Raw genomic sequence first — 16,917 nt, forward strand, 5'->3', positions numbered from 1 at the left:
CTTAAAACTTTAATTTGCTCTACTGTAATTGAATTAACTCCAATTCATGTTTACTTTGAAATGTACAGGAAGTGAACTGAAACCTCACGTTGACACTGTCGGAAGCACTGTCGTCTGATTCACTGCTGAAATGTAAATCCAACACACAACTCATGTTTCTGCATCACCATTTATTATTTTGTCTTTTCGGTGTCAAGAGTTTCCGCTTTACACCGTCAACACACTTTCTCAAAAACATACATGATCACAAAATGAAAATGGAAAAATAATTGGATCACCATTACCATTAGCTTTGCACTAATTAGCAAATCTTCTAGTCGAGTCTATATACAGCAGAAATGTGCGACACAGGTTGGCATATTGATAGTATCCATTTGCATATCTTCCTGTTTATTGGTGATTGATAATCTGTGATAAGTGAAGAAAAAGTTGTATGCCCCCATGACCAAATGTACATAGGAGATAAACCTGACAGAAAATAAGGTTTTTAAGCATGTATCGCACACTCTAGGACCTAGATTTTGAACCAAAAGGACACCGTAGTGGTACTACATTCCAATGACTCCACGTGTGGCCGTGTGTCCATGCCACCCGCCGCTGGGGGCGAGGTTCTGGACAGTTCCTTCCCAAGGTTCTTATCCCTCTCATAGGGTAGAGGTGTGATTTGATCAAGCGGTTCCTTTTTCGTGTTTACATACTGGCCGGAAGTTTCTGCGTCCTGTTCTTGGATGGAATTCCCGTCTTCTTGAACTCCATCTTCTCCTGGATGTATTCCCGCTTGCACTCCTCGAAGAAGGCCGGATCTTTGTAGCTAGAGGAGGATGAATTCATTTACTTTTATTGGATGGCTAAGCGCGACGTCACCAGGGTTTTGGGTTTATGAGTTTCGTACAACACTGTATTGAACACAAAAGTCAACACTCACTGTACTGTCAGGCATTCCTTCAGGGCGGCATTTTGCTCCCGGCATTTAAGCACCATGAAGAGACCAGAATCCTTGCAGCAAAGGTTGAAGGCTGGGGAAGAAGACAGAAGGTCAAAAAGCAGAGATGTTTCAGCGCATGGGGGTTAGGGTGAATGAGTGGGTGAAAACAGAGCACAACGGTGAGAAAAATTACAGGGGCCTCCAGGGTGTATAGTATCCATTAATATATATATATATATAGCCTCTCCGACAAGGCTACTTATAGCCCAGCTTGTATTCCTGTAGTAGTCCAAACCTCAGTGCTACGGCTGGCAGACAAACAGGCAGCTGCAGTGACTGTAAACCACGATGGGGCCTCATGATAGCGAGCTTTTGCATAAAAGAAAGGCCAAGCGACCCTGTGGCCATGCCAGGACCCCGCTGTCTTTAAGTTTAAACCCCTGCTCCAGCCAGCATACTAATCACAGATAGACAGACATAATCACAGAGGAAAAAAAACAAAACAATTTTATATATATATATATATATATATATATATATATATATATAAAAAACATTTTCGTATTCACCCATCAGACACAACATTAAAAGATAAGACAGGTGAAGTGAATAACATTGCTCATCTCGTTCCAGTGGCACCGGTCAAGGGGTGGGATATATGAGGCAGCAAGTGAACAGTCAGTTCTTGAAGTTGATGTGTTGGAAGCAGGAAAAATGGGCAAACGTAAGGATCTGAGTGATTTGACAAGGGCCAAATTGTGACGGCTAGACGACTGGGTCAGGGCATCTCTAAAACGCCAGCTCTTGTGGTTGTGTTCCCAGTATGTAGTGGTTAGTACCAAAAGTGGTCCAAGGAAAGAAAACGGCTGAACCAGCAACAGGGCGCCAAGGCTCATTGATGTGCGTAGGAAGCCAAGGCTAGCCCGCCTGGTTTAATCCCATAGAGCTATTGTAGCGAAAGATGCTGAAAAAGTTAACGCTGCTATAATAGAAAGGTGTCAGAACACACGGCGCCTCACAGCTTGCTGCGTATGGCGCTGGGTGGCCGCAGATCAGAGAGCCCATGCTGACCACTGTCCATCGCCTACAATGAGCACGGGAGCGTCAGAACTGGACCATGGAGCAATGGAAGAACGTTGCCTGGTCTGATGAATCACATTTTCTTCTGCATCATGTGGATGGTTGGGTGGGTGTGCGTCGTTTACCTGGGGAAGAGATGGCACCAGGATGCACTATGGGAAGAAGACAAGCGGGCGGAGGCAGTGTGATGCTCTGGGCAATGTTCTGCTGGGAAACCTTGGGTCCTGGCATCATGTGGATGTTACTTTGACACGTAGCACCTACATAAACATTGTTGCAGACCAAGTACACCCCCTTCATGGCAACAGTGTACCAGAGGCCTCTCTCAGCAGGATAATGCACCCTGCCACACTGAAAAACTTGTTCAAGAATGGTTTGAGGAACATGACAAAGAGTTCAAGGTGTTGACTCGGCCTCCAAATTCCCCAGATCTCTATCGATCGAGCATCGGATTGTGATAAACGCAGCTATTTATTGAAGAGAGTGGCAAGATGTAACAAGACGGGGGCAGATCAAAAGTTGTCATGACAAAACCTCTCCTCGTGTGTGTGTGTGTGGGCTGAGTGATTTAGACTGTGTCCGTTGAAAGCTCTGACGAGCAACAGGCGTACAGCCACCCCTGATCCCGGGGCTAATTACCTAGACCAGGGGTTGGCAACCTTTACTATCAAAAGAGACATTTTACCAAATGTTCCATCAAATAAAATTTGTCTCGGGCTGCAAAACATATTTGATAACACAGCTTATAAAGTGATATATATATTTATACTATATATAAAAAAAACTATAGTTTGTTGCATTTATGAAATTATAGAAAGACAATAAAGAAAACTTTTTATTGCTATTTTTACATGTTATAAAGGAAAATACCAAAGTCTTCTGAAGAGGAGAAAAGAAAATCCACTGGCATGTGTAGGCACATTGAAATAAATTAACACAGAACTATGCAGGCCTATTTTAGTCCTCTCCATATTTGTGGAAAAATTTATAAATTAAAAAGTAGTCCACTTTGAAATAAATAAGACATATAGCTGCAGCCTAATAGCTTAAAAATAGTGAACATAAAAAATAGGCCAGTTGGTATTTAATCATGACTTAAGTCAGTTTCAGTGTGCTGGCATCCTCTTCTGTTTTTTCCCTCAGCCACGTACAGCAATCAACCGTCACGCTGCACATGCTCACAATTTATGTGATTAGGTTCTTCTTTGAACTGTCTCGGGGAAGTGGGAGAGCGTACTTACTGTACATCTCTGGCAAACACTGTCATCTTGCGCTCAAACGTCCAAACATCCTCCAGCATCTTTAGGGCTGTGGTTCCCTTTGGATCTTCCACTTTGAGATAGGTGAGGCCTTTACTTTCCAGAAAGGTTTTCACATGTGACAGAAGAGCAGCAAAACCTTTCAGCACCACTCCCCTGGACAGCCACTGGACTTGGATATGCAGGAGGAGATCTGAATATGCGCTGTCAATTGTCGGTGGTTTAACCCTTTTTCTATTTTTGTTCACTATCTGAATGACAAGGTTCATCACCTCCATACATATGGGGAGAAATGTTTGAGCGCAGAGTGTTTCTTGGTGCAAGATGAAACAATCAGCAGCTTTCGTCCCAGTGACTTCTGAAGTAAACAAACCCCTTCTGTGCTCCTCTCATACTAGGTGCCCCATCAGTAGCCACTGACACCATGTGGGTGGTGTTTATTTCTTTGGCTTTTAAACAATTCACATCAGCCTCACAAATGCAAACTTTCGCAGCAGTTCTGAAATCGCTCTCTCAGTGAATGCGGTGTCTTGTTCTGGAAATGTCTTTCAACATAACATTTTTTGTTGTCTGCTAATTTCTCGCCACATATCAAGCATACAGGTAAGCCAGCATCGCTGGCAGTGAAAGCAACTGCCGACGGATTCATGTCCGCGCAGAATTAAACTCTCTATTTTCCTCCGAGACTTCTCTTTTTTTGGATTTGGAATCCATATCTCCTGTATTGCCGGCGAACTAGTTCCAAATATGAGGATAAATATGGCTGTTCGGTCAGAGCTGCTGTCTACTTATGGCGTTCCCAGAGAGCGTGTGCTGCTGCTATCCAGTATCCACTTCCAGCTGTCTGCTCCCCCATTGGCTGGAATGTCTGCATTTGCACGAAGAAAGGGGTCGAATACTCGATTTTGATTGGCTGCTCAATACGCGAGGGCCCCACCTCGTCACGCACCTGTTGGGTGCTTACGAAGCAGCTGCGTTGCATCAAAGCTGGAACTCGGAAAACTTAAACCCGATGCACATTTTAGTTGACTGAAATGACTGAAACTTTTTTTTTTAATGTATAGGCTACACATTTTTAAAAGAGAGAAAAATGTGAAGAATGTAAGGAGAATGTAAGAATCACTTTAGGCCTAGAACAATGATAAATTAAAATTTAAATGTTGAAAAATGACCGTAATTCCTTTCCATATCATTTTTTGTCAAAGCCACAGGGAGCCATTGGAGAGAGGCTTAAGAGCTGCATGTGCCTCCGGAGCCGCAGGTTGTTGACCCCTGACCTAGACCCAAGACAGGTGTGGCTGCTAAAGCCACACCACCATATACAAACATACATATCTTTCAGTGATCATCACATCACTGCGGCGCGCGTTAATCAATGTTAAAAGTATTTTGTGGACAATAGAGGCTGAATTCAGGTGGTCTATTCAGAGATCAAAGGCTTTATAATAATAATAATAATAATAATAATAATAATAATTATTATTATTATTATTATTATTATTATTATTATTATTATAATAGGTCAAGATGATGCATGATTTTTTAAACAAGATGTCAGTCAAGACTCCCACAAACTCTGCCGAGAGCTATTAGGTTTCTGAAAATATTTTAAGTGGGCAAATATAAAAAAAGATTGTTATTTTTGCGCTATGAGATATCATACAATGTTATGGTCGTCTTTGGTCTTTTTTCAGCTCTGAGGGCTTTGAGCTGTAAATATATGGGCTTGTAAAACCTTTTTAAGAATGCCGCTATGAAAAAGAGCTACACACAATCAACTTCACCACTCTGCTATTAAAATATCTCAATGCATCCAAATTTGATGTGATGTGTAGGAATATAGGCCGAAGGTTGCCAACCCCATAGCTTCAAAGTTCTGAATTCACAAAGGGATTTTTTTTGGAGGACTTAAGGCTCGAGCTTGTAAGCAAGCTCTTTCTAATCTAAGGCTTTCAATCGACCAAAATGAAACAAACCCCACCCTTCCCCCACCCCGGAGCCGACCGCGCAGGCGCTTTTGGCGGGATGCAGATGTAAAATAATAATAAAAAAAAAAAGACAAACCGTACAAAACCAATTTAGGGAGGCAGAGCAGTGCGACTAATGTAATCAACCGGCGCCTCGGCTCCCAGGGCTCCGGCAGAGGAGCTTTCTATCTGGTCACACCCTGGCAAGCGAGGCCGCTCCACGGACCTCTTGGGCGTGTTTCCGCCGGGGTTCTCCCGCGGAAAGGGAGTGATGACACCATAGAGCCAGGCGGCAATTTAATATGGCTGATTAGCGCCTTTCAGGGATGTCGTACGGTCATTGTAGGACATGCGCAAGACCTCAAAATTGACATTAATGATGATAAGAAGTCTTTGGTTGTGGGATATTTTCGTTTCAGAATTACAATAGTTACCATATGTGAATCTCAGTTGTGAAGGAGAGGTTTTTCTTTTTATGAAGGGGTTTCCACTGCCCACACTGTAATCCTGCGGGCCCAATCACCTCAGGCTCTCTATGCTCTGGGGGAGCGCCAGGCAAAGAGGCCGTGATGAACAGATTGAGAAAGCTAAGGGACTCGCTACCGGCCTGATATGTTTAATGCAATTAAGAATAGGTAACAAAATACAAATATGTATTAATAAATGTTACTTATAAGGGGTCCAGCCCGCAGGGCGCATCCAAATCAATCCACATACGGAGCAGAAATTAGTGAAAAACCAACCTAATTTGACCCAAATTAGCCAGGTGATAGTGAGTCAACAACTTGCCAAACTATCTTGTTTGAACCAGTACATCACAAACACCGCGTGGTTCAAGTTGCATCCAAATGGATCCACATACGAAGCAGAAATGAGTAAAACACCGTCCAAATTTGACCCAGAGTAACTGGATGGACACGCCAACGTTCGAAAACTAATGGAATGAGATGGGTTTTAGAGTAAGATGCTTTGTGACATCACCATACCATTTACTATACATGTGCAGGTTCTGGTTCAGAATGTTAATTCGCAATGTGTCCAGTGTGTAGACTCCGTCGCTCTGTAGCAGTTAGATTACAAACTAGGTGTGTTTGTGTGTGTTTATGTACAGTGCATGCATAGATGTGTAAGACCTGCCAACCTTCAGAAAATATTTTGAGTACCAAAATTGTGTAACAGGGAGTATCTGTGGCATTTGAGTTAATGCAGCTAAATTACTCAATCAGTTATTGACGCCGTAACCGTCTCGTAACGAAGCTAATTAAATTGTATGCAGATTACCACAGTTAACTTTATATACAAATTTATACTTATTGAAATGCATTATCTTGTAAAATTACCCAACATGTTTACCAATTAGAGATGCACCGATTGCAATGTTCTTGGCCGATTATGATTGGCGATTTTGGCCGATTCTGATTTTCATTTAATTGTATGTTCATAATAAAACATTGACTGTTAAATAACTTTTACATTGTTGTCCGATCATTTTGGGTTTATATCCGTGATCAGAGAAAACAAATGTTCTCATCATTTGGTCTCATTGGGTACATCTGCTGTACGTCAATGACAAATACATCACATGATCTGACCACGTGGACCACCGCTGCAATTTTCAGTTACAACAATAGTGAGATTGCTGATGTTGACACTGTGTTTATTATTGTTCCTTATTCACTGTGGAACAATAATAGAACATGAAACTGTTACTGAGCTCCAATAAAATAAAATACAACATGGAACAGTCACTGAGTTTGAATAAGATGGACTGTCATCATGTTTCAGTATAATGCAACCTGAGACTCTCACTGAGTTTTAGCAGAACACATATACATATAACTAACATGGAAATGTCCAGTTCAAACTTCATATGAACGTCTCTCTCACTTTTAAGTGCAAATATAACTTACTATTACTTGGAACTCACCGTGCATTAAACCAACTGAATCAAATCGAAATGACTCATTTTACTGAGTGACTCGTCCATAGGCGAGTCTCAAAAAAAAGTCAAACACTAGGAACAACCAGAGCAGATGCTCCGCTGCACTGACAGCAATAAATAGTCAATCTGCAAATTTTGGAATATTGTTAGGCAATAAAATATTTATCGAATCTTCATTTACCTTGAAGTACCTCCAAACAGCCGACATTTTCTTTCTTTTGCTTTCTTTTTTGAGCGTCAACTATGTAAGTACGTGACATTACGTTCGTATCAGAGCATTTTTACGAGTACATGAGCACAGTATAGGGTGTGTAAATTTGACCGGCACAGAATCTGAAAATATATCTTATCGGCCGGTCTCGGCTGAGCTCAGTGCTCTGCATATCAGTGGATGTTGAGTGAGTGAGAGGGAGGGGAGGGTTTACAGAACCACAGGTAGGAGCATCTGGCCCAATCCGAGGGATGTAGATTAAATACCCAATAAATGTACGGTATTGTTTGTGATTTATTGTTTTCTGTGATTAAATTACAATTTATATATATATATATATATATATATATATATATATATATATATATATATACACACACACACACACATACACACACACACACACACACACACACACACACACACACACACACACACACACACAGTATATACATATACATACATATACACACACACACACACTATTTTTTTGTGTAGTTTCAGCTGGCATTTCGTACCTGTGTATTTTGAGCAATAACTGCGTGGTTGGTACACAAAAAAATGCGTGCAGGTTGGCAGGTCTGATGTGGGTAGATGTCTGGATCTGTTCGATTGATATTTTATCTCTTTGGTCCCCATTACTTTGCTGGATTCATGAAAGGAAGTAAGTCACCACTAAAATGACATAAGTTTGACTACCTCTGTAAATACGCAAACCTATCTAAATACGTCATAATTGACACACACGAGACCAAACGTCACCTGGCGTCAGTGAGGCTCCACATCTACATCCACACACAGCAAGGTGAGTTGTAACAATGACATGGTTTGGTTTAAAGTCAAAGATAAACAGTTGTTTAAGAGAAACTTCATGTATATACAGTTTCCTACAGCTAAATGTACTGTAGCAGACTTCAATGCTTCAAAGGTTCTTCCATAATATTTCTAATGCCAAATTAATGTTAAAGTTCCATAAATGTTGTCTGCATTACAATATAGACGAGGAATCTATTCAACTGAATTCTCCAATTGTAGATTCTTAATGGAAAAAATATAATGAAGTACTAACATTACAACATTACAACTAACATTTATATATTCTTCTTCTTTCTTCTTTTTCTTTGGGCTGCTCCCGTGAGGGGTCGCCACAGCGGATCATCTGCCTCCAATACCTTCTGTTCTGCGCACCTTCCTCCCTTACACCAACCACCTGCATGTCCTCCCTCACCACATCCATAAACCTTCTCTTTGGCCTTCCTCTTTTCCTCTTGCCTGGCAGCTCCACCCTCAGCATCCTTCTCCCAGTGTAACTCTTATCTCTCCTACACACGTGTCCAAACCATCATAATCTCGCCTCTCTCACATTTCCACCAAACTGTCCAACCTGAGCTGTCCCTCTAATGTTCTTAATCCTGTCCATCTTTGTCACTCCCAATGAAAACCTCCAATAACGTGTCTATTCAAGATTCAAGATGCCGGGGGTCCCTCAAAAACGGCACATGGGTGGCGAGTGGTAGGCGAAACTGTCAACTAACTAACTAAACTAACTGAACTAACTGATTCCTAAAACGTAATTCAGTTAGTAAATAGAATAAAAAAAAAGTAAAAAGATAAAATACTGAGTGGGAATACAAAATAGCAGTAAGAGGAATAGACTATTATGTACTGTATATATAGATATGTTCAGTAAAGTGGCATGTGAATAAAGAGGTAGTGTGTGTTGAGATATATTGTACAGGCACTCTTCAATTAACGACCTTCCTGTTTAATGACCGTTCAGATTTAAGACCAGTCGGTAATGTACGCTGCGTACAATACTGCGGCTTGCGCTCTGCGTGCGCAGCGTCAAGCATCTCATCGCGCATCCATGTTCTAAGTTTCAGTCTCGTTCCCGCAGTCTGTCGGTATTCACTACACTAGCGCTCGCAATCGCTACGCCCCCTTACCGTCAAATAACACGGATCCTCACTTATCGACCAATTCGCTTAACAAAACGGTTGTAGGAACGGAACTCGGTCGTTAAGTGAGGAGTACCTGTACAGTTATAAAACAGTACAGCACAGCAATACAGTTACAAAACAGAATGCAGTACAGTATGCAATATATGATACAGTAAGGCAGTGGGGCCTATGTGTGTGTGTCTCAGTGAGGGCCCCAGGTGAGTTCAGCGTTGACAGACAGAGGCGCTTTCCCCAACGCAGCAGCTGGAACAGCACATTGTCGGGGAGATGAGGATCCATCATGATCCTGCGGGATCTGCTACTACACCTCCTGGTGTATAAGTCCTGCAGGGAGGGGAGGGTAGTTTCAGTGGTACGTTGGGCTGAATGCACCACTCTCTGCAGGGCCCGCCTGTCCTGAGCAGTACAGTTCCCAAACCAGGCAGTGATGTTGCCTGTCAGGAAGCTCTCCACTGCTCCACAGTAGAAGGACTTGAGGATCCTCACTGAGACCCTGCCTCTTGAAGCACTTCATGGCCACCAAGATGAGGGCCACCGGACGGTAGTCATTCAAAATTGGAGATGCGTTCTTCGGAACAGGGATGATGGTGGACCTCTTGAAGCAGGACAGGACTATCGACTCGGGCAGGGAGGCATTGAATATCCTAGTGAGCACCAGGGCTAGCTGCTTAGCACAGGTCTTCAGTACTTGCCCAAATATGCCATCTGGGCCCACAGTTTTCCTGGTATTCACACACATCAGAGCCCTCCTGACATCATGCTCAGACACAGAGTGCACGCTTATCCCCAGCGGTGTAACTCCAATTAGCCAGCCAGCTAGCGGTGTTGTTGCCAGACTCAAACCGCGCATAAAAGAAGTTGAGTTCGTTGGCTAGGGAGGCGTCACTCATGGCTGGGGAGGGGCTTCTCTTGTAGTTAATATCCGCAGTCCCTGCCACAAGCGTCTGGTGTCCCGTTGCTCTATCTGTAGCTCCACTGTGCCTCATGTCTGTACATCGGTTTAGCATCCTTTACTGCCCCCCGCACTTTGTATGACACTGCTTTGTAATTGTTCATATTTCCGGATACAAGACCTTTGTTGTAAGCGGCCGTGCGAGCATTCAGAGCGGCTCGGATGGAATTATTGACCCACGGTTTCTGGTTGAGACTTATCCAAACTTTAACTGTGGGATGATGCTGTCCGCTAACATAGCGATGAAGCTCATAGCTACTTCTGTAAACTCACTGACGTCACTGGAACTTGATGAGAACATGTCCCAGTCAACGTCACTCAAAGCGACCTGAAGCGCGCCCTCTGATTGGTCCTACCACCGCTTCACATCCCTCGTCACTACCGTTCCATGAACGATGCTAGGCTTGTAAACAGGAAGCTACGAGATGGCAGCGTGATCCGACTTCACGACAGAAGGAAGTGAGATGGTCTTGTGTCCGTTCTTGTACAGTAGCAGTGGTCCGAAGTTCTTTCTCCCCTGGTGGCACACATGATGTGTTGGGGGAAACTTTTTTACGACTCGCCCTGTTAAAAGTCCCCAGCCACCACCACAGCCGCATCGGGATGTTTGTTTTGAAGTCTGCACAGCACATTATATAGGACTGACGGGGTCCACTTGTGGTGGAATATAAACGTCTGTGATGATGACAGTGCTGAATTCCCGGGGGAAGGAGAATGGACGGCATGAGACGGTCAGCTGTCCCAGGTTCGGCCAGTGGGAGAGTGTCTTGATGTTGTTGGGGTTACACCAGCTGCTGTTAGTCATGATGCAGACGCCTCCACCCTTGGATTTGCCTGACTCCCCCGATCTGTCGGTGCGCAACACTGAGAAGGCCTCGGCTGGACAAATACCATAGTCCGGCGCCAGCGGGTTCAGCCATGTCTCAGTCAGGCAGAGGATGTAACAGTTCCTTGTATCCCGTTGGAATGTAATCCTCGCTCAAAGGTCTTCCATCTTGTTTTCCAGGGACTGGGCATTGGCAGGAAGGACAATGGGCAGAGGTGGACGGTAAGGTTGCATCCTCATTCTGATCCGAATGCCACCTCACTTACCACGGTGCTTCCTCCATCCGCCCACCCTCGGAACTGTGACTGCATTTTTGTTGTTATTTTCTTTGTTGAGTGTTGGCGTGTAAAATCTCCACCATCCACTCTGGATCAGCAGATAAAATGTCCCAAAGTTGCTCTTTCAGTGAATTTTTTATATCCACGATTGCATTGTGGTCGTAGGAGATCATTGCCAATTAGATGTAAAATGAAAAAGAAATTTTAAAAAATGTGCGTAATTGACACAGAGATTTTGCACAAGGGACCACAAGGGGCAGCGCCAAGCAGCTGTAAAAAAAATATATAGTAATAATAATAATAATAATAATAATAATAATAAATAATAATAAAATAAATGTCTTTATAATTATTGTTATGTAAAGTCTTACAAAGTGTATTATTGTGTATTATACAAAGTTTGTTTTTACAAAGTTTTTTTTTGTTACTGTTCCAAATGCCAAAAAATAGGCAAAAGTCGAAGACAATAAAGAAGCAATTGTACAGAAATCCAGCCAATCCATTCGATTATTTTGTCCAGTTGCTTTGGATAACTGTTTGATAAAACAATTATTTGACATGTCTTGTCATTTCTTGTCCCAATTTCCAAATGTACTCAATTTTACAAACTATAAACAGAACTAGGGCTGCTGTAAGTTACAAATACTCCTTGGCATTTTTCGGCCTAAAATTGTCACAAAAATGACAATCACAGAACTTATAGACATGGTTGAGGTCTCCATGGAACTGGAACGTTTCACACGTGTTGTCGTCCAAGTTTGATTCACACCGATCTACATTTGTATCAGGAAATATTGATAAACTGTTACAAAATCACCGAAAATGTAAGAATATTGGCTTTACATTGAAAACGCAGTCACTTTGTGACATCATGAACCAATGCCAACGGTTCGTCTGAGTGGTCGTAAAAATCAAAAAATTTTCACTCGTTACTTAACGCTACTTTGCACAGAATCAAGAGAACTGTAATGCATATCTAACACGAGTAAACTGGACCCTGTTTATTGCTGTCTGCAACTAGATTTATTATTTAAAATTACTAAATAGTTAATATATATGTATATATCTAATGATGTTGGAATTAATTAATTATTACAATTCATATAAATAAATAAATACATTTATAAATAATAGTAATAAGTCTGTACTGTGAGATCATATTGGTACTTTGGTCTCGTAAAAATAACTCCTAAATCAATACGGATACTTTCGTACCCTTCCCCAAGGGATTTCTTACAATCTCACAATCTTCTTTTAACAACTCATTTTATTTTTATTTTTTCACCCTAATCGGAAATACAGAGTTAACTGAATTTAAAGCTTGAAAAAAAAACAAAAAAAAAAAACATGTCTATTGTAACCAAGTAACATGACAGAAAATGTGCTCTTAAATTTTGGTTTTCAAGATTCAAGATTTTTATTTGTCACATACATATACATACTTCCATACATATATGCAGTGAAATGTAATGCAACGCACCCGGTGATAGCACACAATAAGTCCTAGGAAAAAGTACAAAAATAAAATAAAAAGTAGAAAATTCCTTTCTAATAGACCGACTAACTGACTCCTAAAAAGTGGAATACTTATAGAATAAGATAAAAAAATATATAGAATAAAATACAATAAAAAATTAATTGAAATAAAATGGAATAGGTTGAAGGAATATGCCTATGTATATACAGATATGTGCATTTAAAGTGCCATGTGAATTAAAGTTGCATGTGAATGTGAATAGTGTGAGGTAGTGTTTGGGATAATACAGCACAGTATACAACAGTACGGCGCAGCAATACGGCATCACGAACAACCCTGAACAGTGACACAGTATACGGTACAGTATGCTACATACAGTACAGTAGGTAGTGGAGCCTAGTGTGTGGCTCAGTGAGGACCCCTGGTGAGGTCAGCGTTGACAGTTCTTATGGCTTGAGGGAAGAAACTCCGTCTCAGTCTCTCTGTTCTCGCTGCGTGACTGCGGAGACGCTTGCCTGACCGCAGCAGCTGAAACAGTCCGTTGTTGGGGTGATGAGGATCCTTCATGATCCTACGGGCTCTGCTACTACACCTCCTGGTGTATAACTCCTGCAAGGGGGGGAGGGTAGTTCCAGTAGTACGTTCAGCTGAACGCACCACCCTCTGCAGGGCCCGCCTGTCCTGGGCAGTACAGTTCCCAAACCAGGCAGTGATGTTGCCTGTCAGGATGCTCTCCACTGCTCCAGAGTAGAAGGACTTGAGGATCCTCACCGAGACCCGGAATTTCCTCAGCTGCCTGAGGTGGTAGAGACGCTGCCTCGCCTTTCTCACCAGAGTGTCTGTATGAACAGTCCATGTTAAGTCCTCTGTGATGTGGACTCCCAGATATCTGAAGCTGCTCACCCTATCGACAGAAGTCCCATTAATCCACAAGGGCGCGTGCGTCCTCGATTGTGATCCACGCCTAAAGTCCACAATCAGCTCCTTGGTTTTGCTGACGTTCAGGTGTAGGCTGTTGTCCTGGCACCAGAGTGACAGGTCAGCCACCTCCTCATATTAGGCCTTCTCATCGCAGTCGTTGATCAGGCCCACGACCACGGTGTCGTCAGCAAACTTGATGATGGTGTTGGAGCTGGACCTGGCCACACAGTCATGTGTGTACAGGGAGTACAGTAGGGGGCTGAGGACGCAGCCCTGGGGGGATCCTGTATTCAGGGTGAGGGAGCTTGACATGTACTTCCCCACCTTGACCACCTGGGGGCGGCCTGTGAGGAAGTCCAGGATCCAGGTGCACAGCGGAGCATTCAATCCAAGCTCCAACAACTTGACAGCCAGTCTGGTGGGAACTATGGTGTTGAAAGCTGAACTATAATCAATGAACAGCATTCTCACATAGGCCCCCTTCTGGCCATCCAGGTGCGTGAGCGTGGTGTGCAGTACCTGGGAGACCGCGTCATCCGTGGATCTGTTCTGCCGGTACGCGAACTGCAACGGGTCCAAGGTGCGGGGGAGGGAGGCGCAGATGTAATCCTTAATCAGCCTCTCGAAACACTTCATGACCACCGAGGTGAGGGCCACCGGACGGTAGTCATTCAGGCAGGTTGGAGAGGCGATCTTCGGGACAGGAACGACGGTGGACCTCTTGAAACAGGATGGGACCACTGATTCAGCCAGGGAGATGTTGAATATTGTGGTGAACACCGGAGCTAGCTGGTTAGCACAGGTCTTCAGTACTCGTCCAGATATGCCATCTGGGCCCGCAGCTTTCCTGGTGTTCACCCGCATCAAAGCCCTCCTGACCTCGTGCACGGACACTGAGAGTGCGCGCTCGTCCCCAGCGGTGTAACTCCAATTAGCCGGCGAGCTAGCGGTGCTGCTGCCAGACTCGAACCGCGCATAAAAGGAGTTCAGTTGGTTGGCCAGGGAGGCGTCCACACTCGTGGCTGGGGAGGAGCTGCTCTTGTAGTTAGTTATTGTTCGCAGCCCCTCCCACAAGCGTCTTGTGTCCCCCCGCTCCATCTGCAGCTCCACGGTGTCTCTGTACGTCCGTTTGGCGTCCCTCACCGCCCTCCGCAGATTGTACGACGCCGCTTTGTAGTTGTCCATGTTGCCAGATACAAGTCCGTCGTTGTAAGCGGCCGTGCGCGCATTCAGAGCGCAGCGGATGGATTTATCAACCCATGGCTCATTGAGGGTGAGCCAAGGGAGACCGGGAAGCGTACTACAGGCAGAAAATGCCTGTGAGCTAAAGGCAGCTTTGGGAAAGCAACAGTCTTTCTCTTGAGCGGCAAAAAAGTCACAAAAAGCAACCGAAGCCTCGTTTAGAGCTACACATTTTCTGATAAAGAAGAAGGCATTTTCAGACGGAGAAGTTGTCAATGAAGCAATGATTATAATTGCTAACACTGTACTTAAAGACGAGAAAAACGGAACCGAACTAATCTCCACTCTCCGAAGTCCAACTGGGGGCGTCTACGATGGCTAGACAAGTGTCAGCTATGTCTGGTAACTTGGCCGATCAGCTGGACCGGGATCTGGCGAGGTGCAGGTCGTTTAGCATCCAGCGCGACGGGTCCGTGGACAGCAGCAGTACAGCGCAGCTGTTGATTTTTATCCGGATGGTGTTTGAAGATTTCTCCACAAGAGAAGAACTCCTGACACTACTGCCCTTAAAGACAACCACGAGGGGAGTTGACATTTATAAAACGGTAAAGGAGTTTTTCGTACGGAAAAAGGTACCAATGGAAAAGCTGGTAGCGATGACTACAGACGGGGCTCCTGCTATGATCGGCCGACGTACAGGTTTCATCGCTCACTGTGGTGACCCAGACTTCCCAAAATTTCTGCATTATCACTGCATCATTCACCAGCAGGCGTTATGTGCAAAAGTGATCGGCTTTGAGCATGTGATGACTTTCATTGTGAAAATCATAAACAGCATCCGCTCCAAAGCAAAACAGCACAGGATTTTCAAGGTGCTATTGGAGATGTCAGCTGAATATGGTGACCTGCTGCTACACACCGAAATCCGATGGCTCAGCAGAGGACTTGTTTTACTTCGGTTTTTGTCACTTTTGGGTGAAAGAGTTCATGCAGTCCCGAGGCGAAGACGTCTCACTGCTAGAGGACACAGAGTGGACACTTGAACTTGCATTTTTGACGGACATTACTGGGAAACTAAACCACTTGAACTGCGAGCTGCAAGGCAATGATAAGACTTTTGTTGATATGATAAGTGCTTTTAATTCATTTAAAGCCAAGATGAACATTTTCACATTTCATTTACAGAGAAAAAAGGTGGTGCACTTTCCCTCTGTGCAGTCGGTGCTGAAAGACAATGCTTCTGCATCTGAGACATTTGAAAACGTTGCAGAAAAGCTATGTGTGTCATTCATTTACTATCCTTTCATGAATGTGGACACTACATGCTTTGCTGAGCAACTGAGTGCAACGTTCAACTTGGATGCTGGACAGGTGGAGATTGAAATCATAACATTGCAAAATGACCTCCACCTCAAAGCCCACCAGGCTGCACCAAACTTTTGGTGCCTTGTTGACACAGAGAAGAACAGTGGTGTATGCACAGCGGCTATGAAGGTTGCCAGCCTGTTTGGTTGGACCTATCTCTGTGAATCAGCGTTTTCTGACATGAACTTCATGAAGAACAAAGACAGAACACGCCTCACTGATGCACATCTGAAAGACTCACTCACAGTTGCAGTGTCAAGTTACACACCAGATTACAGTACACTGGTGAATAGCATGCAATGCCAGTCTTCCCACTAAAAAGGAAACAGATACCAGATGTTGTCAGTAGCAACATGGCAGTGCCATGGCAAATTTGAATTAAAATATTGAAGAATTGTGTTCAATTTAAAAGTGTGTTCATGCCATGTAAGTTATAATTTTGTTAAAAATGCCGCAGATTTGGTCATTAGTTCAAAATGTGACAAGATTCATTTAAAAATATGTAAGCTGACTTTTCTTAAACATTACATAATTGATAACTTTTTGAAACATGGTGCAACATAGTTCATGG

General features: G+C 43.5%; 1 protein-coding gene across 1 annotated transcript in view; it reads right to left on the reverse strand.

Moving 5' to 3' along the window:
- Positions 1-150: 150 nt before the first annotated feature.
- Positions 151-16,917, reverse strand: part of cmc1 (C-x(9)-C motif containing 1) — a 17,628-nt gene continuing 861 nt past the window's right edge. The window contains exons 3-4 of the mRNA XM_080006211.1: positions 926-1,016; positions 151-811 (exon numbers count right to left, since the gene is read on the reverse strand). Of these exons, the coding sequence (XP_079862337.1) occupies positions 691-811; positions 926-1,016 (212 nt within the window). The 3' untranslated portion in view covers positions 151-690. The remainder of the gene's footprint in view (positions 812-925; positions 1,017-16,917) is intronic.

This window comes from Zeus faber (genome assembly GCF_960531495.2).
Source record: "Zeus faber genome assembly, chromosome: 8".
NCBI classification, from domain to species: Eukaryota; Metazoa; Chordata; class Actinopteri; order Zeiformes; family Zeidae; genus Zeus; species Zeus faber.